Source organism: Labeo rohita, chromosome 12 (genome assembly GCF_022985175.1).
Source record: "Labeo rohita strain BAU-BD-2019 chromosome 12, IGBB_LRoh.1.0, whole genome shotgun sequence".
Taxonomy (NCBI): Eukaryota; Metazoa; Chordata; class Actinopteri; order Cypriniformes; family Cyprinidae; genus Labeo; species Labeo rohita.
Genome location: NC_066880.1, coordinates 11,245,946 through 11,273,945, shown reverse-complemented (window position 1 = coordinate 11,273,945; position 28,000 = coordinate 11,245,946). Strand labels below are relative to the sequence as shown.

The window sequence follows — 28,000 nt, the reverse complement described above, 5'->3', positions numbered from 1 at the left end:
TCCCTTCCTGTCTAAATACTGTCCTGTCAAATAATGGGCAAAAATGGCAAAAAATCAAAAAAATAAAATTAAACACCAGCGTAAGAGCGAGCTTCCTCTGTTCTCAACACTCATACTGTTGCAGCTGTTGTTATAGCAACAAAAGACACCCTCGGCTGGAACGCTGCCAGATTTTTTTTTTTTTTTACTAAAAAAGCGCCCTTGTCAACTTTGTCTTGTCAAAAAAGACGCCAAGTGCGAACATAGCCTCACAGAAGTGTTCTGAGTTTGGCGGAGATATCTCATTCTGTTCAGGAGTTATAGACATTTTACTAAAAGTGGCCCCACCCCTTTCAAATGTTTTGGCGTCCCTTTACGATGGTGAGTCGAAAGTTCAACTTTTTTTATAATTATTGATATTCACTTTCCAGAGAATCTTTCTGCAATGGTTTAGTTACGATTGGGTGAAAAACCTAGGACTAGTTCGCAAAAGTTTTTTTTAAATGCGAAATACCTGAAAATTCCAAATCGGAGGTGTGCGTTTTGTCTGGCGTGAGCCGAGGATTCCAATGACTTCCATTGAAACTTGAGCCTGCGAAAGGAGTTATAAACAATTTCGTAATTTTGATCGCTGTAGCGCCCCCATCAGGCCGATTGGGGTGAGCCTTGATCACGTTGTAGGTGGTGTGAGTACTACCATCCCTCCAAGTTTCTAGTCTCTACGACTTATAGTTTGGTCTGCATTATTTGTTTTATGTGGAGATTGCTGATTCGTGACCATTCTAACAATTACAATAGGGTTTCAGTGCTACATGCTTGAACCCCTAATAATGCTGAGACTAACTGAAATTGAATGGCTAAGAAGTACAGTTGTACTTGAGCTAACCATAGCCTGGCTGGAGTGCTGTCAACTGTAAAAGTGAAGAAAGAAGCAAGACTCACACAGGGTTAACAGTCCTGTCATGGTATCAAAACTGAATCCGAAAGACTAATATGGGGATTTTACAGACTGACATTTCTGTCAGCCAACACTCACAGTATCACCAGATCTAAACACTGAGGCCTTCATGTTGTTGCCTCTCTCAATCACCCATGGCATTCTTTAAATTATTTCAGTGCTTTTGGAAATTATGGGTGATTCTGGCAAAGAGAACCAAGAGTGTTTTTCCCCTCCCTCCCAAATTTCAAGAATGTCTTTGATAAATTCATAAATTCGCACAGTGATATTCGCAAGTGTGTAATCATGCTGGGAGCTGTTCTGATGAAAGCCGATGCGTGTCAAAAAGCAGCTGTCTGATTGACTGCCTGTTCAATTCTAATGTTCCTATTTCCTATTTACGCTTCTGTTAATCCTGCATATGGATTCGGGCTCTGATTCGTAATGTGCTTTCTGGTTAAATATTAGCCTGTTGCACAGTAATGGGCGCCGGAGCTTCCCAGGGGGATTCTTTTGAGTGGGAATGAACATTTTGATGGCATTCGGTGTTTGCTGAGAGATTATGAGGATCACATTCAGCAGCACAAAGCATATATTTTCACAGCTCAGCTTTATTTGGAATTGCTGAGAACATTAAGCCAAGGAAATGGAGCGCGGTGGCAATACTGGTTTCAGGCAGCCAAACACTTTATTAAATGGAGAAAATGGTCATCTGGTGTGTGTGTGTGGATCTTCACCAAAATGTATGTATATATCAAGGAGAGACAGTTTCTCCTTAAAAATCGGATGAAAAAAACATAGTACAAAAATAAAACAATGCCAATATTTCAAAATATAACATCAAAAATGTATAAATCACTTGTTTTTCTAAAGAAACATTGTCCAACAGCAACACGTTACAGTGGGAGTCCGTGTCTGTCTTGCCTCCCCTGAGCCCCAACTCGCAATTTTTTTTTATTGCAGTTCTGACTATAACTCGCAGTTGTTTTTATCTCGCAATTCTTACTTTATTTCTCGCAACTGTGACTTTATATCACGGAATTCTGACTTTATAACTCGCAATTGTGAGTTTTTTCTCACAATTCTTACTATTTCTTGCAATTATGAGTTTTTATCTTGCAATTCTGACTTTATTTCTCGAAATTGTGAGTTTATATCTCACAAATCTGACTTTATAACTCGCAATTATGAATTTTTATCTTGCAATTGACTTCATTTCTCGCAATTGTTTATATCCTGCAAGTCTGACTTTATAACTCGCAACTGTGAGTTTTTTCCCCGGTTTCACAGACAAGGCTTAAGCCTAGTTGAGTTTATATCGCAAATCTGACTTCATAACTCGCAGCTGCAAGTTTATATTTCACAATTTTGATTAAAAAAAAAGCGTGAATTGTGAGATTATTTTTTAGTTAGTAGTGGAAATGGGCTTCCATAGATATAACCACTTTGTTACATAAAAATAAGACTTAACATGGCATGAAATAAGATCAGCTTGGTGAAATTTAATGTAAATCAGTATTTACTGAGCTTTCATGACTGATGAGCCACAAAATTCAAAAACGGCTAAATGTTAACTATTAAAAAGAATGGCTGAACAAGTTCACAAATAAAATATATTGTTTAAATTAATACTGCCTTTAGTTGTTATTTTGAAATAATTGTAATATGCTTAAAAACACTAACTTGATGAGATTCATACTTGGCTTTAATAAATAGAATATTGATTGAACTGTTAATGTAAAAATATAAAATAAATGTATTTTCTTTTTCTGATAGTGTTGTGTTCTGATGCAATGTGCAATGGTTATTTAACCAAGAAAATGTGACAGTCATGAATTTACATTTAATTAAAAACCAACAAACAAAACTTTTCCTCATTTCAGAAGCATGGTACTGATATACATACATTTACATATGCACGTTCAGCATTTAAAATGCAAAGTTTTATGAATTACATTGAGTAAATGTATTAAGAACAAACATGACTTAATGATCAATGATATATTTATAAATCAACCTAGATCAGTAACTGTAAAATTTGCTTTAAAGGGGTCATTGGATGCCCATTTTCCACAAGTTGATATAATTCTTTAGGGTCTTAATGAAAAGTCTATAAGATACTTTGTTTTTAAAATTCTCAATGGTTGTGTAAAACAACACCCTTTTTACCTTGTCAAAATCAGCTCTGCAAAAATCATCCTGTTCTGGTCGAGGCTGCTTTAAATGCAAATGAGCTCTGCTTGCCCCACCCCTCTCTTCTCTCTGTGAAGTACTTGCTAACTAGCACGTTATTAGGAAAGGTGATTGCAAAGATTCATAAAAAAACCCTATACTCACTTCTGCTGTAAGTGAAGCTGGATCATGAATGATTCGCACGAACATAGACGGATATATGTAGATCCACTGCATCTTCAGCAGCTCAGATGTCGGGAGTAAATGACGACCACTACGTTCATTATTACATCCAGCAACACAACACCTCAATCGCTCGATCTGAGATATTCTTGTCTAACTTACATCCCTGCTCCAGCATCAAAACAAAAGAGGGCGGACTGTTACAGCTGATCTGAGGTAAAACGCTCATGTCAATCAACTATCTAGGGTGCGGCCTCTGTCTGTGTGACGTAACAACAACAGGCATCTGAGAATGGCTCGATTTGAACCACTGCATGGATTTTTATCATTATAGGGTAGATTCGTACCAGTGGGGGCTACTGGTCTGTCAAATAGGGGAAGCTCATTTTCGGCCTACATCATAAAATTGTCTATTTATTTATTCACAAGAATTTGCCTTATTGTCATAAGTAAGTCACAATGCAAACAATCGTAAAAAAAAAAGCTTTAGTTTTATTATGCAAAATATGATGTATTTTTTCTTTTAGTCAGATGCTACTATATAGTATAAATATTTTGCAATTTAAATAAGGTTATTATGGAGATTTATTTATTTATAAAGTATTTTAATAGAAATATAAGGTTTCATTATGTTGTTAAAATTTTTCAAGATTACTATATATATATATATATATATATATATATATATTAATTTATAGTCATCCTCCATGTTAATATTTAATGTAGTAATCTATATATATATATATATATATATATATATATATTGATTACTACATTAAATATTAACATGAATGAATGAATGAACGATCTAAAAAAAAATATTAAACTCTGTAAAAGTGAAACAAGGAATGTGGTGTATAATTGTGTGAAATGTATGATGAAAATCAAGCAATTTCGCCAAGCAAATATAAAGAAATAGGTTGCAGCAGTTTTTATTTCGACTGAACTTGAGAAATCCGCGATGGGACTGAGCGCGAATAGCTTCAGCGATTCCTTATAGTACAAAATCGCTGTCAGTCAAAAGGAGATGCAATCTTTCGACAGACCCTCCAATCATCACGCAGAAGCTCGGAGTCCAGGCCAGCCCACTCCTCATTTGCTCCTCATTCACCCCCAGAGACGCTGAGCGTCCGTGGGCGGGACATAATCGCAGCGTTTATCCAATGACCGTCTAGTTTCAAAGCACTGAAAAAAAACGTTCAAAGCAGCCGCATTGAAGTCAATGGACGCTGGGCTTCAACGGGGAAATGCACTGTGACGCTACGGGAATGTATGAGAAGAAAATCAAGTCAGCCGACCTGCTATATCTAACTGATTCTGAACGAACTCGTCTTTGAGATGAACGTTTTCTAACGCATTTTTAGTCAATAAAATGTTAATACAATAGTACATAATTTGACCATTAATTTTGTGACATTATAGGGGGAAGCTGAGCTTCCCTTGCAGTCTTAAAGAAATCGCCACTGATTTGTACATACACTGCCAACACACATTAACGTTCAAACAACATGTAAAAGTGAACTTAGCATCCGATGACCACTTTACAAATCAAACCTTATTCTAAAGTGTCACTGAAAAAAAAAGTTGACCAGTGAAATCTCTCACAATGAAGCATCTCTGCTGGAACAGATGGTCTTTTGTCATTTTCAATGAAAGCACTGGTGTAGTGAAGAGGATATGAAAATGCTGCACACATAAATGCTGGGAAAATAAACTTTATTAGACCACTGCATCCAATTCATCTACTAAAGTGCAGAATTTGGAGGCTGTATAAAAGAGCTGCCCTCAAAAGGAAAAGAGATCAATTTTGTTTTTATTAAATAGTTTATGGTCTAGAACTGCCACAGGAAAAGCAAGCAAAAACAACAACAGTACAATCTTGGTGGCCATTTCTACACAGCGTCTAGAAGAATCACCTGGTCTGATTCACACTCACACTCTCCGAGTGCATGATCTACAAGCACATGATCCATGATGCATCAGCCAGCTTTAGGAATACATCGTAGTTCCACTGTTAATGCTTAACTGAGAGGCTATTATTTCAGAAAACATTAATATGTAGATGTAAATGGCTCATGATTCCATTCCACAAAAGATTGAACACTGAAATTAATGTCGCTGCTTGATTTCCAACACATTACTCATTCATATAAAGTGTATTGCTCATCGAAAAGGCACTTAAGCCTGGTAAACAATAATAAATAATGCCAATTAAATAGCATTAAGTCAGACTTGCTCATTTACAAGACTGCCTTACGGTATCATACCATATCATTAAAAAAAATGTGCAGTGCGGGAAATAATAATATCAGCCAATCCAACCATCAAAGGCTGTCAGAGCAGCTGACACTGGCTACATTTTACACTACACTGCATAATTTCAAATATTGTTGTGTGAGAGCATGTGAGTGACTGAATGAAGATGGCTGATAATGATATCAGGCTATTTAACAAAGGCATTACACAAGCTTAATCATGTGAAACACTCCTAGCAGAAGCACAAAAAATATTGCTGATGAGAATGAGGCACTTTGTTCAATATTTGTCAAGATTTAACAGTCAGATCTTCACTCTACAATTAGTACTTGCAATCCGTCATTAGCCTGATGACAAGCATGTGAAGTGTCTGATTACTACAGTATGTGTTAACCGCGGGATGCGATTTGAATCTTACTGGGATATTCACCTAAAAATATCATTTACTCACTTTCATGTCGTTCTGCTTTTTTTTTCTATGGAACACAAAAGGAGGAAAAAAATGTTTTTGTCAATATAATGAAAGTCAATGGGGTCCAAAACTCTGGAAGCTTGTTTCTACCACAGGATATAAAAATTAAAAAGGTAATTGTGACTTGCATAATTCTGACTTTTTCCCCCTTACAGTTTGGACTTTTCTCACAATTCCGAGGGCGAAAAAAAAAGAGAGAGAACTGTGAGGAAAAAAAAAAATTACTTTTCAATTCATTTTTATTCTGTGATTGGGAGATGTAACTAGGAAGTTTATATCTCGCAATTCTGATACTTTCAACGTTGTTTTTCTCAGAATTGTGAGAAGTCTGATTTGTAAAATAGAGTTGCAGTTACCTTTATTTATTTATCCCGAGGCAGAAAGAGGCTTCCATACAAAACAACCCCAATGAATCTAATTTTTTTTATCATATGAAAAAACAACAACAACAAAACACATTTTCCAGCGTTGTGTTTCACAGAAATGTTTCATACAAACAACATGAGGGTGAGTAAAATAAAATGGTGTCATCATTTACTCACCCTCATGTTGTTCTGTTTTTCTTCTACCAAGCACAAAAAGAGGAAAAAAATGTTTTTGTTTCAATGGGGCCCAAAACTATGGAAGCTTGTTTCCACCACGGGATATAAAAATAACAAAGGTAATTGTGACTTTTAAATCTTACAATTCTGCCTTTTTTTCTCTCTGCAATTTGGACACTTCTCACAATTCCAAGGGGGGGGAGAAGACAGAATTGGAGGAAAAAAGATATTTTTAAAGATAAAAAGTTGCAATAACTTTTTACCATTTTTTTCAAATTCCATAATGGAAACAAAAAAAAAAATAAAATAAATAAGAAATGGGAGCTTTAAACTCAGAATTGCAAGAAAGTCAGAATTCTGAGTTTATATCTCGCAATTCTGATAAAAAATGTTTTGGTCTATATAATGAAAGTCAATGGGGTCTAAATCTATGGAAACTTGTTTCCGCCACAGGATATAAAAATAAAAAAGGAAATTGTGACAATTTAGACTTTTATCACAATTCCAAGGGAAAAAAGACAATTGTGAGAAAAAAAAAAGAGATACATTTTTAAGATAAAAAGGTCACTATTATTATTTTTTAAATTTTTATTCCATGACGGGAAAAAAAAGAAAAAAAAAATAGCAGAAATGGGAGATATAAATTCAGAATTGCAAGAAAGTCTGAATTCTGAGCATATATCTCACAATTCTGATTTAAAAAAAAGTTGTCGTCTATATAATTAAAGTCAATGGGGTCCAAAACTATCAAAATCTTGTTTCCGCCACAGTATATAAAAATAAAAAAGGAAATTGTGACTTTTTAATCTCACAATTCTGATTTCTTTTTCCCCCTCACAATTTAGACTTCTTTTGCAATTCTGAGGGGAAAAGACAAAATTGTGAGAAAAAAAAGATTTTTAACATAAAGTCACAATTACTTTTTACCATTTTTATTCCGTGATGGGGAAAAAAGAAGCAGAAATGGGGGATGTAAACTCAGAATTGCAAGCAAGTCAGAATTCTGAGTTTTTCCCTCACGATTCTAAGAAAAACTATTCTGAAAATATTTGAATTTCAAGACTTTTTTGCACAATTTTGACTTTCTTGCAATCTGCCAATTCAATTTTATTTTAAAAAGTAATTGCGACTTTTTAGTTTAAAATTGTATTTTTCCCCCCCTCACAATCTGGACTTTTCTCACAATTTTAAGGGGAAAAAAGTCAGAATTGTGAAATTAATTCACAATTACCCTTTTTATTTTTATATCCTGTGATGGAAACAAGCTTCCATAATTTTGGACCCCACTGACTTTCATTATACAGACAAAAACTTTTTTTTTTTAAATGCGAGATATAAAAACAGAGTTGCAGTCACCTTTAAGTATTTATTTTTTTATCCTATGGCAGAAACAGGCTTCCATACAAAACAACCCCAATGAATATTTTTTTTTTTTTTTTTTTTTAAATCATATGAACCAAAGTTTCACAGAAGAAAAGTTTCAGACAGATTTAAAAAGAACATGAGGGTGAGTAAATTACCGTTTTCATTTCTGGACGACCCAAGACCCTCAAACCTGTATGACTTATTCTAAGCAACATAAATCAAAACATTCTGAATAAGGCTGGTATCCAAACAGTTGATTCCCGCTGATTTACACTGTAAATTTTGGTCTGTTCAATGTGAGTCAATAGTAACTGAAATTGTTTGGTTACCAACATTCAAAATATCTTCTACTGTGTTTCACAGAAAAAGTCACAGTTTTGGAACGACATGAGGGTGAGTAAATGACAGAATTTTTGTTTTTGGTTAAACCATCCCTTTAAATGTGCTCCAAGATCTTTGGACATACACTTGTTTTAAAAGGCATGCTCAAGCGTCACAGCAACAGAACCTTCCTGAGGTGTGGAACCAATCAGAAGAGGCTGTTTAAAGGACACTGCCTTCATCATACAAGCCCCGCCCCCAACAAGGCAGCAGTAGACCCAGACGTCGAGCGTCAGGATGGGGTCTGGGGACGCAGGGGCCGCTGGGATGGATGAGACGATCGAGATGGGTTCAGAGAGATCACCGATGCTCCCCATGACAGCTCGCCCTTCCAGTAACCACTCATTACCTGCCGAGAAAAACAACGCGGCTTAGTGTGCGGTCGATGGATGATTCCTGTAACGCTTGATATTTCTGGCAGATTCTGGTTTATTTGAAAGGCATTGGTGTTTGGGTGTAAAACAACACGTATACACCTGCCAACGCAATGAAATATTCCTCTGGCAGTCGATGGGGACTTTCAGTATGCATACAAACACAATTTCAGTAGGTAATCATGTGCGCTAGTGGTGAAAGGAAACGCCTTTGGCTAATGGTTCTGCAATGCAGTGTGTACCAGGTGTGTGTCACTGGCCTTGAATCAAGGGCAGCCTACTAAGACAAGTGCCAGATAGAATTAGGACAGTGTCCAATCAAATGATCCCCAGTGAGACCGAACAGGAGAGGACGTGAGCAAAAACCTACAGGGCTGACCTACGTAAAACATAAGCATAGAGCACGAACCATAAACTGTCAGAAAAATACTTTTAAGAGGGCAAGGTTTACACATTTTCACATTGTATCATTTGAAAGCGACGTTTTGTGTCAATTTTTTTAAAAAGTAAAACTCCAAATTCAAACTGTCATTAAAATAAATGAAACTACGTTTAATAGTTTATCTATTCTGATATCTATGGAACCCCGTTTCCGCCACATAAAAAAAAAAAAGAAGTTAATTGCGACTCGTCTCACAATTCTGTTTATATCTTGCAATTGTAACGTTTTTCTCAGAATTGTGAGCCGTAAACTCACAATTGCAAGTTAAAACAGATGACTTGCAGTTGCAAGTTAAAACAGACAGAATTGTGAGATATAAACTCACAACTCTGACATATTTTCTCAGAATTGCATGATATGAACTCACAATTGTGTCAGAATATAAACATTTATATTTTAAGTCAGGATATTAACTCGCAAGTTTTTTCGTCAGAATTGCAAGTCTGTATCTCGCAATTATGACTTTTTCTCAGAATTGCAAGTTTATCTCTTACAATTCTGATGTTTTTTCTCAGAATTGTGTGATATAAACTCACAATTGTAAGTTATGAAGTCAGAATATAAAATTTTCTATTTTAAGTCAGGATATAAACTCCCTATTTAGTCTTTTTTCCTCAGAATTGCAAGTTTATATCTTGCAATTGTGACTTTTTTTCTTAGAGTTGCGAGTTTCTCACACAATTCTGATGTTTTTTTCTCAGAATTGCATGACATAATATCACAATGTGGAGTCAAAGTCAGAATATAAACATCTATATTTTAAGTTCTGAGAAAAAAAGTCACAATTGCAAGATATAAACTTGCAATTCTGAGGGAAAAAACAGAATTGCATGATATAAACTCACAACTGCGAGTTATAAAGTTAGAATATAATTTTTTTTTTTTTTATTTTAAGTCAGGATATAAACTCGCAATTTAGATTTTTTTTCCTCAGAATGCTGAGTTTATATCTTGCAGTTCTGACTTTTTTCTTAGAATTGCGAGTTTCTCACAAAATTCTTACGTTTTTTTTTCTCAGAATTGTGTGATATTATATCACAATGCGTTGTTATAAAGTCAGAATATAAACATTTATATTTTAAGTCAGGATATTACCTTGCAATTCTGAGGGAAAAAAAAAAAAATAAATCACAACTGTGAGATAAAAACTTGCAATTCTGAGAAAAAAAAAGATGTATTTTCTCAAAATTGCTTGATATAAACTCGCAGGTGTGAGTTATAAAGTTAGAATATGAAATTTTCTATTTTAAATCAGGATATAAACTTGCAATTTTGACTTTTTTCCTCTGAATTGTGAGGTTATATCTCGCAATTGAGACTTTTTTTTCCCTTCAGAATTGCAGGTTTCTCACAAAATGTTTTGTTTTTTCCTCAAAATTGCGTGATATAAACTCGCAATTGCGAGTTCTAAAGTCAGAACATAAACTTCCAGTTTTTTCCTCAGAATTGTGTTTATATCTTGCAATTGACTTTTTCTTATAATTGCAAGTTTCTTATACAATTCTGAGTTTTTTTTTTCAGAACTACGTGATGTATCACAATGTGGAATTACAAAGTCAGAATATAAACTTTTATATTTTTTATATACACTTTTATATAAGTCAGGATATAAAAGAGCAATAAGTTTTATATTCTGCAATTCTGACTTTAGAACTCGAAACTGAATTTTCATCACGCAGTTCTGAGAAAAAAAGTCAGAATTGCCTGTTCATATTTCGCAGCTCTGACTTTTTTTTACTCGCAATTGCAAGTTTACATCTCAATTCTGAGAAAAAAAAAAGTCCGAACTGCAAACTTGTATCATAATTCTGAGAAAAAAAGTTTGCATTACGAGATTTAAACTTGCAATTACCTTTTTTTATTCAGTGACAGAAGTGGGCTTCAATAGATATCATTCGTCTTTAAATGTTGCTTAAGTGGGGCAACTGCACTACAATCTAATGAATTTATACAAATAAATTCAAAATAACTAAAGTTTTTTTTTTTTTTTTTTTCCAATTTTTAATATAAAAGGATGTATTTTGCAACATTCTAAATCTCATTCTAAATTAATTTGTTGCATTCTCGCTGAATGAGTTCAGTTCTTGCCAAAAACATTTGAATGGTAGTGTATATAAAATCATAAAAATAGGTCATTTTTTTGTCACTTTTGATGGCACTTTCCCCAAGTCTACATTAATTTCTGACCCTGCTGTTATAACCATTTACATAATAATAATAATTTTCCAGGGGGTCAAAATACAGGAATTCAATCTCACACTTGTATTTACATGTAACACACAAAACGGTTAACAACACTAACTACTACACATGCGAAGCCGCCCACAAACAAGCACTCACGACAATATGGTGCATAATTATAGTCAATCAATCAAAGTCAGACAGAACTATTAGTTCCCGCTTCTGAGAAATTAACGCCTACGGACGGTCAGGCTTTTTTTGGTCCTAATGGGTGTCTTCGTTCTAATTATGCAGAGGAGCCCCCCGGGACTTTTTGTCACTGCAACTACGACCACTTTCGTAAACTAATTAGGTGGTTGTTTATTGGATGGTAGAACGTTCTGGTACACAACGCAGACAAACAACCAGTGTGATGAGCAGAAGTCGTCTCTGGTGACCGGGCTGATTATCAATCACGGAAGATGTGCTTTCGGCCGGGATTGACGTTTTTTGTGAAGAAGAACTGAGAGAAAAGACAACAGGAAAGACAAATGTTGCAGCAGACGGACGGAGGGTGAGGCAGAAATGATGATGCTAAAAAAAGAGAGAGAGATAGGAAGGGTAAGATAGAATGAGGGGTTGACCGTGTGTTGGGATGCATAGAGGAATTGTTTATTTATCCTTGGATCATCTCCCAGTATGGCCAGCTGGTCCCTGAAGCCTGCTGAAAATGTGTGAACACAGCAATCCAGCAAACAGAACACTACAGTTCACCCCACAGAGGAGCCCCAGAGGAATAGTGTACAAGGTGCAGAAAAAAATAAAAAACACATGTAAATAAATGCGTTTTACAAAGTGATTGGCACTGAAAGATGTATTGGATACATTTGATTTCGTACCTTCTGCAGATAAGCTCCAGAAACTAGGGGCTTCTTCGGTCAGCTTGGTCCCAGCCGGTAGTGCCAATTTCAGCGAAAGAGTGACTGACTGGCCTGAAGAAACTGTGATTGATGGCATTGTAAGGACTGGGGCTGATTTGGGAAGCTTGGGAAGCTTTCTCACCGCAGGTGTGTTGCTAGTGGCGGTTGTGATGACAGCATCAACTTCTTGCTGAACTAAAATGGGAAACTGGTGCAAAAGACAGAGAAAACAATAAGCCAGTTGTAAAGAATGACAACTGACAAATGACAAGCCACATGTGGAGACTCACCAAAGAGACCGTTTTGGTCTCCAGGTCCAGGACTTTGATGCAATGGTTGTTGGTGTCCGCCACATACAGCAGCTTTCCTCCCTCGCCCAGACACAGGCCTCCGGGTTCGTTGAAGCTGGAGTCCAGAAAGCTCGGGCCGAGTCCGTTCCCAGCCTTCCCTGTGCCTGCGAGCACCCTGCACTGCTTAGTCTTTGGATCCACCACTTTGATCTGCAACAGAGAAGCTCTTTCATGCCATGGAGTCATTGACGATTGGTAGTTAAACTAAGTGCTTGCCATTTCAGAAACTTCCACCACTTTTTGTGGTTAAAGAAACAGTTTACTCAAAAATGAAAATTTGCTTAAAGATTACTGACCCTTAGGTCTTCCAAGATGAAAAGTTTGTTCCTTCATCGGAACAGATTTGAAGAAATTGACATCACTTGCTCACTAATGGAACCTCTGCAGTGAATGGGTGCCGTCAGAATGAGAGTTCAAACTGCTGATAAAACATCACAATAATTCACACGACTTCAGTCAGTCAATTTGCGTTCTGTAAAGTAAAACCACTGTGAAAATGTCCATCCCCTGCTGTCCTCAAAATTCACCAACATATTTGCTTATAACCATTTTGGCTAAATGATGCTTTATTATTTAATTCCTGATTTAGATGAGACAACTTTTTCACTGGAGAAAGCAATATTATGGATACTCTCTCCTGTTCACGGCACCTATTCACTGCAGAGGATCCATTTGTGTGCAAGTGATGTAATGCTATATCTTTCCAAATCTAGTGTGATGAAAAAAACTCATCTACATCTTGAGTGGTGTGGTGTGGAGTCAATTTTAAATGAGTGTGATAATTTGAAAAGATTCCCAAATAAAAAGCAGAAGTGGCATTCCAGTAGATGATGTAGTAGAACGTAGACAAGGCATGAGCTTGTATCGAAATCCTCTGACATTTTTCTGTACAAATCCTCGTTTCGTACTTCTAATTCATGACCGGTGTTTTGTTTTGCGCTCTCCACTGTGCTTCCGTGTTCGCCTACTTCCTACGTCATCCACTAAAACGCCACTCGTAAGACAGTTAGCGGAAACTAGAGTTTACTATTTATAACGTTTTAAATATGAATATTTTTCTTTTAAAAATGCATTAATTTGTTTCAGAAAGCCTTTATTAACCCCCCAGAACCATGTGGAGTATACTTTATGATAGATCTATGCACTGCATTGGACTTCAAAATCTCAACACCCATTCAAAGCTTGTAAGAACCAGGACATTTTTTAATATTACCAGGGTTCAAGTGCTTATGGCATTTAAACATATATGGAAAAAGACACATTTTTGGCAAATCGAGGTAATTCAGCATAGAAATATGTTTTTTAATGTTTATGACTGTTATAGCACCAGCTGTGGTCCGATCTCTTAAAACGTTGTGTGCTTGTTTAGAATCACGTCGCATGTACTCAGGCGGTCTTGTGAAGTTGCGGGTTTTCCTTTAGGCTTTACAGGATTTTGGGTAAATTTAGACCCCCTTATAGCTTCCCAAAGGGCAAATTTAAACATTTTTTTGATAATTATAGGCCTAGAGAGTCCAGAGAATTGTACTGCTAGTGTTTTTTTCCAGATTGAGCTAAAAACCTAGGACTATTTCACAAAACATCTTCTCAATCATTTAACAAACGATTTGACTGACAGTAGTGGTTCTAGAGGCAAAGCTGTCCGAAATGAAGAATTCTATCATATGATACGAATATCGTGCGTACGTGTAAAAAACAAACGTTTACACACTCGTAAAAAAATTCGGTATTGCCCTCCGAGTGGCTGATTTCTTTTAAATTTCTCTCAGGCACTTAGCGCTGTGAGTCAAACAGGCCCACTGAGTTTCGTTCCGATCGGCTGTTAACTTAGTCTAACAGGTGCTCAAACTTCGTCGGCCAATGGCAGCCATGTTTTTTTATATATATGCAAATGTCCTTGTAGAAGCTTGTGGCACTTCAGACCAAGACTGTGCGCGGCGATTTTCATGTTGATAGGATGGTTGCCCCAATTTTTGCCAGTCTTGTCCCTCATAGTGCCACCAAGTGGCCAAGCTCCGTGATTTTTTTTTTTTTATTGTACCCTCATATTGAGCTCTTGCATAAGTGTTGCAAGATATGTCATTCCGTTCACGAGTTATAGGCATTTTACTAAAAGTGGCCCTTCCCCTTTCAAATGTTTTGCCGTCCCTTTGTGACGGAGTCGAAAGTTCAACTTACTTTTTAAAAAAACTACTGATATTCACTCTCCAGAGAATCTTTCTGCACTGGTTTGGTTCCAATTGGGCGAAAAACCTTGGACCAGTTCGCAAAAGTAGGTTTTTCGAAAAATGTGGAAACCCCAAAAATTTTGCCAGGCTTACGAAGCGAAACCGTCGTGAGCCAAGGATTCCAACGACATAAGACACTTGAGCCTGCGACTGACGGTTTTGGAGTCATGAACGATTTTGTACTTTTGGCCACTGTAGCGCCCCCATCAGGCCGATTGAGGTGAGCCTGGGTCACACTGTCGGCGAGTACTACAATCCCTCCAAGTTTCGAGTCTCTACGACTTACGGTTTGGTCTGCACGATCAGTTTTACGTTGAGATTGCTGATTCTTGACCATTTTAATAATTACAACGCTACGTGCTTGAACCCCTAAATATAACTCTGAGTGTATTCATTTGAAAAAAGAAAGTCATATACACCTAGGATGCCTTGAAGATGAGTCATTCTCATTTTTGGGTGAGCTATCCCTTTAGGAAGTCTTTCATTAAAAATTACACTTTAAAATGCTTTCTTCTGTGTCAAAATATATATTGGGGCACAGTTCGATACATTTATGCAAATGCTGGCTGTAACCAACAAATGAAAAGAAATCAACATATAAAAAAGACTGACCTTGTGATTGTAAGAATCGGCCACATAGAGGAGGCTGTTGCCCTCATCCCAGCACACTCCTAATGGATGCTGCAGTTTTGCATCTATGCCTTTACCATCAACGTCTCCAAACGCAAACAGGTTCTGCTCAAACAAAGAGAAAACGTCATCTTTAAAGGCCATGCATGATTTCTTGACCACTTACCCATGCGAACAACGTTATGCTTTGGAGCAAAGTTTTGAGAACGTATAAATGAGCCTTTTCTGTATAGTTACTCAATCACAGCGCTGCGGTGGTCTAATGTACAAAGTCAGTCAGTGAACATCACAAGGGAAGAAAAAAAAAAAAAGCTCATTAATCCCAGTGACCAAATATGGCGAAACCCAATCCATTCTCATTCTCTGCCAGAAGAAAACAGTCTACTCAAAGGAAATCTAGCAGATCTGAAAAATGTCTCGACTGCTCCAAGGAATGGAGAAAAATAGTGTCTCATTTAAATCGCCTAGGTTCATTAGATGATAAAAATTGCTCCATGACTTCATTTATTAAATGTCTCCCTGCATTACAGTAAGCTTTGGGATCTTGTAGTGCCAAACAAACTTGCACAAAAAAGTGCTTTACACCGCATGCAAATGTGGCATGTAATCAACTGTGATAATTTATGACCCCATAAAAATTCAAATCTCTCCATGTGGTGTTTTTTTCCTAACGTCAACTGGGCAACATTACACTCCTTTCCTTATAAAGCATGTGCAGGGAAGACAAAATGCTCAGTAGGGAGAGAAATTATCTGATACTGATCAGAAGAAATTAAGGTCTGCTTGACCAAAGAGCAGTGTCCTCTCAGTAAAATTACTTTAACACCTTTAAATAAAGCAATAAGCCTCAAGAATTTATTGTTTATATAGGTTTATAAGCTTTAATTTACTTATAAACAGCCTGCTTAAAATGACAACTTCTACAAACTTGGGCTACACAGTGAGCTTTTTATCCATAGTATTGTTTTTTTATGTTTATATTAAAATATAATATTAGAAAAAAAAAAGAAAAATAGAAATGCTGAAAAAGTTACAAAAGCAAATAATAACTTGACCAAAAACAACAAAAGGAAATACATACATACATACATCTAATTAAATTAATTAGAAAAATAAAATAAAACTATATAAAAATGTAAAAATAAAAACAAAAACAAAGAAATATATAAAAACATCTAATTAAATTACCAAAAAGGCCAAAAATGTAAATAAAACTATATAAAAAAGTAAAAGCAAACAAATAAATACATATAGTTAAATTATTCTTGTTTTTTGGGGGGGTTAAAAGTGACTTTAATAATATTAATGAATGTCATACCTGAAATAAAAATAAATAGAATAAAATAAAGACAAAATATAATATTAAAAGAAAAAAATAAATAAATAAAAAGAGTTGCCTTGGCAGCTAAGTGAAATTAAATAAGTTAAAGCACTAAAATGACATAAGCAAAAAAATAAATAAAATAAAATAAACAAACAAACAAACAAACAAGCATAAATATACCTAGTTAAATTATCTAGTTAATTATAAATATCTAGTTAAATTAACAATTATTTAAATAAAAGCCCAAAAGCACATAAAAATAACTTAAAAAAAAAAACTAAAATTAAAATAAACTATATAAAAAAAGTAATAAATAAACAAACAAATACATCTAATTACATTAATAATAATAATAATAATAATAATAATAATAATAAAAACCTAAAAAATAAAATGCCAAAAGCACATAAACTAAAAACTAAAATTAAACTAAAACTATATAAAAATTTAAAAATAAAAGCACCCCCCCAAAATATATAAATACATCTAATTAAATTACATTTAAAAAAAAAAAAAACTAAAACAAAAAAAAGCCAAAAGCACATCATGAAATCATGAAAAAACTAAATTTAAAATAAAAACGTGTAACAATAAAACAAACAAACATATATATAAAAACATCTAATTAAATTAAAAATTTAAAAAAATAAAAGTACCAAAAGCACATTAAAAAAACTAACATTAAAATAAAACAACTATATAAAAATGTAAAAATAAGGCGAAAGATTAATTAAATATTGTAATAGATATGTGTTACTGCATTATTGTTTATATACTATTATACTAGATATAATTTAGCATCAATATAATTAAAGTCACTTTATTATATTAAAGTATTATAGGGGTGCATAAAACAAACAAAAAAAAAAAAAAAAAAAAAAAAAAAAATGTGTCACACTGAACTTTATTAGTGTTAATCTGTTCAGCACTGTACACATGGTAGTGAGAGCTTACCAGAGGGTCTCTCTCTCCCCCCACCACATGTTTGACTGCTCCATCCTTCAGTGAAAGGCTCCGAATGGTGCTGCTCTCACTGTCAGCGATAAAGAGACACTCCCAGGGCTCAGTCGGGGCAAGAGCCAGGCCTGACGGCTGAGCCAGACCCGCTTTATGAGGGTACGCGTTATTTCTGTTCTCCTCATTCCCACTGCCCGCAAAGCGCACACATGTTCCTTTTTTGCTGTTGCTGGAAAAGGCATTAGATAAAGATGGTTACGTCTGATTAGAATGATTATATGGAACAGTTACTGCTCTTAATTCCGCTGACTCGAAAACAAAAGCCAGAATTGTGACAAAATAACTGCAATTAGAAACTAATAGCATGTAAGAGCAAACCTCTGGCAAATGGTGCCAGAAAGTCTTAAAATCATTATATTTAAAAAACTATATTTTCCCCCCGGATGTTCTTTTTCTGATATATTAAGCTGTTATCAGTGCTCACTACAGTGTGAAGAAAAAGCATTACATTCGGGAACAGCACACCAAGTTACGAGATCTTTTTGTATCAGGACGATCAGAACGATTTCCGCCAACAGCGAACTGTGTGGCTGCCCAGAAAATGACATCACTTGGGCAGTCCCGTGGCCTCTTTAATTGAACGCTGCCTTGTCTGTACAGAACTGACATGAGGAGAACACAGGGAGAAGAGCTCACCTCCCTTTGGGAAGCTTCCCGTCCTCTAGGAAGAGAGCCCAGATCTGATGCGTTCCTGCCATGGCTATCCACAACACATCACCACCTGCATAAACACAAACACACGCTATCAAATAGTAAATAGCTTGCATGCTTACAACATTTGTTGATCATCTTGCTAAAAATAACAGAACTAATTCTTAGTCAAGTGCGCATGAAACAAGAGTAAATAAGTTGTCAACCTCTAACTCACATAATCTTCATATTACATTTTATCCTTGTACCTCAACTTTCTATCTCAAAATGCTTGATTCTTAATACTGTGTTGTTACTTGAATGATCCACAGCTGTGTTTTTTTGTTTAGTGATAGCTGTTCATGAGTCCCTTGTTTGTCCTGAACAGTTAAACTGCCTGCTGTTTTTTAAAAAAAATCCTTCAGGTCCAACAAATTCTTTGGTTTTTCAGCCTTTTAGTGTATTTAAACCCTTTCCAACAATGACTGTATGATTTTGAGATCCATCTTTTTACACTGAGGACAACTGAGGGACTCATATGCAACTATTACAGAAGGTTTTATACGCTCACTGATGCTTCAGAAAGAAAAACAATGCATTAAGAGCCGGGGGTGAAAACTTTTGAAATTTAAAGACCAGGGTAAAATTAACTTATTTTGTCTTCTGGGAAACATGCAAGTATCTTCTGTAGCTTCTGAAGGTCAATGTTAAATAATAAAATAGTGATATTTAGACAAAATAAGGAAAAAGTAACATATCTTCATTCTGTTCAAAAGTTTTCACCCCCGGCACTTAATGCACAGTTTTTCCTTCTGAAGCATCAGTGAGCATTTGAACCTTCGGTAATAGTTCCATACGAGTCCCTCAACAAATAGAGAAGTGGTGGCTCTTCACACAATGTATAATTGTTGCTTTATTTTAATTTTGATGTGTCTATTTATGAGGAATGTGTACTGTTATGGATGTGACAAGCCTGAAAATAGCACTTACCAGACTATGGAAAATCATGCACTAAAAATAAAATGCTTTAAAAACTTTAAGAGAGACTTCACATGGGTATTTGAACCACCAAATGTTGATATCTGTGCTATCAGTAGAGTAAAAACCTTTGGTAAAAACTTTGCATGGAATTATCCTGTATGTAAACTTTTGAACAGGGTCATTTTTTTAATTCAACTATTATTTACTCTTGTGGACTACATGTACACATCTTTTATGTGAAATATCTCATTCAGGTCAGTACTAAACAAAAAATAACATGCATTTTGTATGATCCCTCTTATGTTGGTAAAATAATTAACATTTTACAGATTCCGAAAGGTGTATTTAAACTTTCGACCTCAAATGTATATATAACATTATGCATAAATAATAATAAATAATAGTAAATGTAAATAAAAACATGAATTAAAACAAAATACATAAATGAAAATAAACAAAAATGTGACCCTGTTGTATTTTATTCATGGAATGTGGCAAAAGACAAAGTACTAAAATGCTTTAGAGCACTGGAAATCTAAAAGCATGTTATGGTGTCCAGCACAGAGTGACCTGAATTGATGAATTTACCTTACTTACCAGTTTAAATACTGTGTGGAGGGGCAATAATACTTGAGAGCACTGCGCTGCAATTTCTCTTTAAAGGAATCAGAAATGAGGTGCTCTGTACATGTGTCTAACAATAGACCTCTAATGGTCCTGTGCTTATCAGAGACAATTTCTTTTTCTGGGCTGGAGCCTAACTACTCGCATTCATGAAAGAGTGAGACAGAGGGAAAGAAAGAGTGAGGAAAAGAGAGGGAGAAAAGATTGAGATGGAGAGGAAGGGAACACAACTCTCCTCACGCAGGTTTTCAAAGGGATCCGAGATGGATGGAAGGTAAACGAGCCAAAGTAGATGAAATCTGATGAATGACAAAGACATGCTGCAGGATTTCCACATTATAATTAAAGTTCAAGGTGGAAAACAAGTGAAGAAAGGCAAATACAATCCAGACAGATGGAAATATTATGAATGATGAAGGGGGAAAATGTAAATATTACAGTAGATACTGATCTGTTATATACAGAGAAATGAATTTCAAGAAGCATGTTGTTTCTAGAATCTCCTCCAACTTGAGTGTCCCATTTTCTTAAAAACAAATCACACACACATCTGGTCAGCTATCCTTGTAGGGACTCTCCATAGGCATGATGGTTTTTATACTGTACAAAAAACATTTTCTAACACCCTACACCTAAACCTACCCGTCACTGGAAACTTTCTGCATTTTTACTTTCTCCAAAAAACTCATTCTATATGATTTATAAGCTTTTGTACCAATGGGGACCTCAATTTAGGTCCCCACCATAACAGGAGTCCCCATGAGTGTGTTTGTATTCAGGTTTAAGTCCCCACCAGGATATATAAATCAAACGGACACACATGTACATAAGGGTGTAATGATACACATATTCGTACAGCAAATTTTAGGTACACGTCTTTCGAATTTGGTAAGCGTGTGTACATGACAAATAAAGCAAATACACAATATCTTAACCACCAATAATCGTGATAAAAGTGTAAATATAAAAAAGTTCTGTGTTTTGTTACTTCTGATAAGAAATAAAGTTTATAAATCTTTTAAATTCTGTTGATTTTAATCACAAAATTCAAACAAATGCTGTTTTGATGCTCTTTGACGTGGTGTGACTGTATAGACGCAGAGCACGAGTAAACGTGTTTTGTTTACTACTAGTTACAGCATAAAATAAAATAAAAAGGTATGTTGAAAGATCTTGTGTAATTGTTTAATTAGTATTTTAACCACATAAATATTTGCTTAAATATTTGCACTACATTACCTTGTATAATTATTATATTTTACTTAAAGGATTAGTTCACTTCCAGAACAAAAATTTACAGATTATTTACTCACCCCTTGTCATTTCTTTCTTTAGTCTTAAAGAAATTATGTTTTTTAAGGAAAACATTTCAGGAATTTTCTCCATATAGTGGACTTCTATGGTGCCTGCGAGTTTGAACTTCAAAATGCAGTTTAAATGCAGCTTCAAAGGGCTCTAAACGATCCCAGCCAAGGAATAAGGGTCTTATCTAGCAAAACAATCGGTTATTTTCTAAAAAAAATAAAAATAAAAATATTACAATTTAGGCACTTTCTAACCACAAATGCTCATCTAGTCTAGCTCTGTGATGCATATGCGCATGCATACACTGTGAACTCCTGTTCAAGACAGTTAGGGTATGTCGAAAAACTCCCATCTCATTTTCTCCTCCAATTTCAAAATTGTCCTACATCGCCGTTTTATCTTTTTTGGTAAAGGGTGTTTGACCTTCTTTGCTCGTTCACTTGTAAACACTGGGTTGGTACTTCTGCAGCGATGTAGGGCGATTTTGAAGTTGGAGGAGAAAATGAGATGGGAGTTTTTCAACATACCCTAACTGTATTGAACCAGAGTGCACAGAGTATTCGCATTGCAGAGCTAGACAAGATGAAAATTTGAGGTTAAAAGGTATATCAAATGTACATTTTTTTTAGAAAATAACCAATCATTTCGCTAGATAAGACCCTTCTTCTTTGGCTGGGATTCCTGGGCTTTGAAGCTGCAGTTAAACTGCAATTTGGAAGTTCAAACTCACAGGCACCATAGAAGTCCACTATATGGAGAACATTCCACAAATGTTTTCCTCAAAAAAAATATAATTTCTTCACGACTGAGGAAAGACAGACATGAATATCCTGGATGACAAGGAAGTAAATTATCTGTAAATTTGTTCTGGAAGTGAACTAATCCTTTAACCTGTTAGTGATTGATTATTTAACATATGGTTAAATAAATCTGTCATCAGAACAAGTTATGACAGTCACTGTGTAAATGATTATATTTCAACAACGAACTGGAATAGAAACATAATTTTGTAATTACATTTAGAAGTTAATGCAAAAACGTATATGCAAACGTAATGCATATGCTATGTTTTTTTTTTTTATATTTTATGGCGGCATTTACACTAACTCTGCCCACCAGTGTCTGTTTAGACTAGTCAGCGTTACAAAAGACACTTGCTAAACAACGACTCTAGTGGCGTAAGCAGTAAGGCGCGTAGCAGTGACTTTTTGACATGATCGACCAGAATTCAAGTCCACCCTTTGCCAAACTCATTCTCTCTTTTCACATCAGAAAGGCATTAACTTTCAATAAAATGCAGAAAATAATTGAACAGTGGAAAATAAAGTGCCTCACAGTTGTTTATCAGGGGTAAGTGTAAGAAGGGCATAATTTATTTTTTACAATAAGGTAGAATCCATTTAATAATTTTAATAAAAATTATAATTTACACTCTATACGTTATTATTGCATACTGTTTTATAACGTACTACAATACTGAGTTGCAAATATCTGGCACTGAATGCACCAAGTTATATAAAAAGAAAGTACTTCTATTTTTACAGTGTAAATAGAATCTTTCGGTATTTGCACCTTTTTATTTGAGTGTTGATTATTATATCTAAAAATGAACACCAATTGAATGTAATAGTTTTGTATCTGTTGTTTGTAGCCTTTAATATTATATTAATGTGCAAGTAAAGAGCTCAGTTTACAGCATCGAGACTTTTTTTGAATGATAATTGTATTTATTTTAAAGACAATTTGTTCAGTAACCACTGTTTAATTAAAATTTCTGTTTAGTTTTCTCCCTGCTGCTGTACTGAACCATCATTTCTGTGCATCATTACACCCCTAATATATATATATTTTCTTTACCTATCTGTAAACACTACAGTATTAAAAAAAAATCATGCAAAAAAAGTACAAAATTTCATCTGCTGTGTTTAGGAAAAACATTATACATCCTAACCTTTTTTTAATCACTTCTGAACATAGAAAAGGCATCGTTGATGTGTAAATGTAGATGACCTTATGTTAATTTATTCAACTTTCTAACTTCAGAAATCAAATGATCTGGAACGAGCAGCTTCTGTGCCGTAGTTAATAAATGTTCTTTTAAACTGGAGCAAGCTTTTATTTCAGAAGCGAAAATTCAGATATTATGACCACTTTAAATCAAACGTTCAAAATGACTGGCATTAAACGACAAGAAAGGAAGAAAAATAAAAGGAAAAGAGGAAAAAGTAAAGAAAGGCAAATTAAATGGAATTAAGTGGAAGTAAATTGGCATGAAGCAAAACAGCAGATGCATAAAAGAACAGGATACAGCGGTATCTTATTTTCTTAGTAGGAGAACCTGCAAGAAAGCAACCGACTGTTCAGGGAACAGACCTAATGCACAGCGGGGACCATCAATGAATGTGCTCCAAACACACGCTGACTAAATCAGTCACACACCGCACAGACCACTTTAAACGTCTCTCTCAGCTAATGCTGGCCACATCCATTTCTTTGGTTGTTTAATGGAACGATATGACTGAATAATGCAGGCTGATTTAATAACGCCTTAAAATATAAAGCAGGAATTTTAATTATGTTTTAGAAGCATGTTAAATTTAATTTTCTAGACCTGTGGGACATCTTGTCCAGGGCCGCTCTGTGTAAAGATATTACCGCAAAACAAAAAGAGGCAATCTGACAAAAAACAGTTTGTTAGAGGCACCATTTATCAGAAACCACAGCCACATGAGTGCTTTCTGATCATATCACCTTCTTTATCTTTGGTGTTGTGGGTTTAACTCAGGCAACTCCACAACATTCGTCTCTGTGTCTCTGGTTAGCAACTGACAGACCGTGCAATTTACTCCAGGGCCGCTTCCAAACAACAAGAGGGCATTTTAGCAGAACAAAGATCTTCTTGCACCCCTCACCGTACACACTTGTGAAAATCAAAGGCGAGTGTGGTATCTACAAAGCGAAGACTTCTAAGAACAACCTGATTAAAGATTCCAAGATGGACAAGACAGATAGAGAGAAGATGTGAGAGGGAGAAAAGGGGATGTATAAAACGCTCCCGGCAGAATAATGAAACGCAGATTCACAAGATATTAAATTTTATGAGCAAGGCAGAAATAAAGTAGACAGAGTGACCCTAATTCTAAAGGAAGGAGCAGAGTATGCTGAAGGACGATGACCAGTAAAAGTACCTGCGTTGCCAAGGGTAACATCCCAGGGAGAGCTGATTGGCTGTTCTGGTCCCGGTGCTCCGCCTTCTTTATCTGTGCCTTGAACGCCAATGCCAGCTAAAGTCGAGACTTTTCCTTCTGAAAGGTTGATCTTGAGAAGAAAAAACATCAGATTCTTTTGAGCATAGACATAAGTGTTTTTTTTCCAAGCATCAATCAGAGTGAATTTAGGTTAGAGTTGCCAGCAAGAGAACTAGCTTGACCTGATTCTGCTGATTTACCTTTCTAACAAGGTGGTTCTCAGTGTCAGCCACGTAGACCGTGTCTCCCTTTATGAACACCCCTTGTGGGGAGCTGAACTGTGCCTCGGACAAATTTCCATCTTGTCTCCCACTCGAGGGACCTAAATAGGCAAAGATAAAACGGTCTATAAGTAGACTAAAATAGCCTCAAAACATTCACCAAAAAGAAAATTAGCAGCCATTCTATACTTAATATGTGGGGCAGTTGGAAACCCTAATTTCATGGAACCATCCTGCATTTAACGGAACAGAACGGTATTTCAAGAACGGATGCAATTTGTCCCTTATTGTAGGGTGTAACACCCAAACGGCTACAAAGAACGTTCTTCTTTCGAGTAAATACATTCACTCTTGCATAGTTGTACTTTTGGTATTATGTTTTATTTAAAAAAAATAAATAAATAATGCATTTTCTATAGATATTATTGCAATTTAGTAGAATTAATAAATTACATAAATGTAACCCTAATCCTAAATAAATCAAATTAGTGTTTTATTCATTAAACTACACTGCAACTAAATAAAATGCGTACATTTTATATAAAATGATAATAATAATAATAATAATAATAATATAAATATATTTTTTAACAATTTTAAATATTTATGTTCACCATGCCTGCATTTTTAACTGTATTTTTCAGTAAAAACAGCAACATATATTATTGTATTTTAAAATTACTGTTTTATATTTTAAAATAATTTAAAATGTAATTTCTGTGATGGCAAAGCTACATTTTTACTCCAGTCTTTTGTATGACATGATCCTTCAGAAATCATTCTCATACGCAGATTTATTGTTGAAATACTATTTTTTATTATCAGCAGTAAACCGTTGTGCTTTTAATAGTTTTTTGGAAACCGTATTTAAATGATGTAAAAATTATTTACTGCCAATTTTGATCAATTTAAAGCATCTTTGCTTAATAATATATCTTAATTACTAATGTAAATATATCATTAATATCTAATTAACCTTATTATAATATATCTTAATAATTAACGTATATATTTTTCTGACCCAAAAATTTGGAATGGTAGTATGTCCTTTTTTTTTTTTTTAATTATTATTTTAATAATAATTAAATAATGAGCTGATCTCAACATGTCAAATTATATTGAGAAAAAAAAAAAATGAAAACACAACAAGTTCTGAAAATAAAATGGCAATTTTCTAATGCGACTATGCTCTTAGAAATTGAGAGTTTCTTTCTTATGTTGAACATAAAAGAGAATTTTTGAAGAATGCTGGTAATCAAATACTTGATGGTCCCCATTGACTTCCACAGTATTTCTTCCCCTACTAACAGCTGTTTGGTTCTTCAAAATTCTTTAAAATATCTTATTTTGTGTTCAACATAAGAAAGAAACTTATACAGGTTTGTAACAACATGAGGGGGTGTAAATGCTGACAGTATTTTTATTTTTGGGTGAAGTACTCCTTTAAAAAGTGTGTATTAACAGGTCTTACCCCCTATAGTGTGCAGCACCTGCCCGGTATTGGAGATCACCAGTACCCTGTGGTGTCCTGTGTCGGCAATAGCCAACCGCTTGCTCCTGGGGTCCATGGCTATTTTCCCAGGGAAAGAGAGGATGGAAGGGGGCAGGGATTCTCTATACAGTTTAATTCCCACATCATGGTCCTTGAGCAGCCCTAGTTCTCTATAGTGCTTGAGGGCAGCAGCAGTGAAAAGGAAGAGCTGTTCTCGATGGCCTTCACCCACCAGGGAGAAAAGCAGATTCCCCCTGGGTCCCAGCAGCACCAGGGTGGGCCAGCAGGACACCTCAAGATCCTGCCACAGGCGGGCATCGCTGTCGTTCACTACGGGATGGGTGATGTCATATCTTAACACCGCACTGCATACGTTCTGTAGGACTTTCTCATTGGGGAATTTGGCCGAGTGCACACCTACGACAACCAGACCATCTGCAGAGATGGGTAAAAAAAAAAAAAAAAAAAAAAAAAAAAATGCAAGATATGAAAAAAGACATTGAAAACAAATCTGCATCCCAAAATGTTTCTTGCACTTTGACATTCTTAAAATAATCATATCCTGTTTTAGACTTCAAAGAATTCCAGGATGACCAAAAGCAGCTCAAAAAATCTAATTAAAATAATAATAATAAAAAGAGACTGCTTTATCAACTAGAACTTGATACTCTCTTTGAAGACCATCTGTAATGGGGATGAAAAAGAAAAGTTTTTACCTACTATAACTTGCTGGCCTTCGTAGAACTTTTTTTTTTTTTTACTCCTGAGGTGCATAAAGAACGTTTATGAAATAATAAATGTTTAATCCATCAAGATCTGAACCCAAATCAAAAGGGGATGATAAAAGAAAACAGTCTCTAATTTATTTATTTAAATTTATTTTTTGCCTAATTTTTGTGGACACTTTTTTTTTGTTTGTTCAAAGAAAACCTATTCAGGTTACACAAAGCTGTTCATTCTTATCTCCTCAAACAATGCGTGGATGCATGTTGCGTTGGTGTATGCTTCTGAAACGTTTTATCCAAGTCCTTGAATACTGAAAATCCCAGAGAACCATCTTTTGTCCGTGTGTCAGCGCATTGAATGTTTTCAACAGTACTGAACCTCACTCTTCATGACTCACAGTTCCTTCCTTTTTAAAAACATTCAATAAAAGAACAACAAAGTCTATCAGGAACAAAAATGTCTGTAAAGAGGACATGGAAAAACAGCATTTTACTTGCTATAAAAGACCTCAATGTACTAAACATGCTGCAACAATTCCATTGTAAAACTCTTATCCACTCATCCACTGGAAACTAAGCAGAAATCATCATACTGACACTGAAAAACATTTAGGAGGAGCGTTTTTACTGATTAGATATGCAAAGAGGTTAGCCAGTCATAACACAGGTCATTTACATAGAAGCCTTAAAAGGTAAAGCAGCAAAAACGGTTTAACATTGATTTCAGCGACAAGTAATTTGTCTGTCTACAATGAAAGAGGTAATGCTGAACGATAAGGCATAAAAATAGCCAATTTACCATTCGCAAAAAAACGCCCTCCTTAGGTACTGTGTCCAACAAACAATACTACTCTCGCACTACACATTATGAGCAAATGACAGAGCAAAGAGGAAACTGACAACATGCTGACAGAAAAGACAGAACAGGTTATTTCTGGTGTAAAACAAGGTCTCAGCTTTTAAGAAATTCAAACAATAAATACTGTTTTGTGGCTTTTTAATGTTTTGTGACAGCTTGTTAAATCAATCGACACGTGAAATG

At 35.2% G+C, this 28,000-nt stretch overlaps 1 protein-coding gene and 1 long non-coding RNA gene across 2 annotated transcripts in view; one reads left to right on the top strand and one right to left on the bottom strand.

Moving 5' to 3' along the window:
- Positions 1-18,472, top strand: part of LOC127173718 (uncharacterized) — a 34,662-nt gene extending 16,190 nt beyond the window's left edge. Inside the window, exon 4 of the long non-coding RNA XR_007828793.1 lies at positions 18,333-18,472. This is a non-coding gene — a long non-coding RNA (uncharacterized LOC127173718). The remainder of the gene's footprint in view (positions 1-18,332) is intronic.
- nhlrc2 (NHL repeat containing 2) overlaps positions 5,064-28,000 on the bottom strand; it is a 28,600-nt gene continuing 5,663 nt past the window's right edge. Inside the window, exons 3-11 of the mRNA XM_051123640.1 lie at positions 26,213-26,668; positions 24,721-24,842; positions 24,461-24,590; positions 18,369-18,453; positions 17,670-17,901; positions 15,374-15,496; positions 12,474-12,683; positions 12,163-12,391; positions 5,064-8,636 (exon numbers count right to left, since the gene is read on the bottom strand). Of these exons, the coding sequence (XP_050979597.1) occupies positions 8,380-8,636; positions 12,163-12,391; positions 12,474-12,683; positions 15,374-15,496; positions 17,670-17,901; positions 18,369-18,453; positions 24,461-24,590; positions 24,721-24,842; positions 26,213-26,668 (1,844 nt within the window). The 3' untranslated portion in view covers positions 5,064-8,379. The remainder of the gene's footprint in view (positions 8,637-12,162; positions 12,392-12,473; positions 12,684-15,373; positions 15,497-17,669; positions 17,902-18,368; positions 18,454-24,460; positions 24,591-24,720; positions 24,843-26,212; positions 26,669-28,000) is intronic.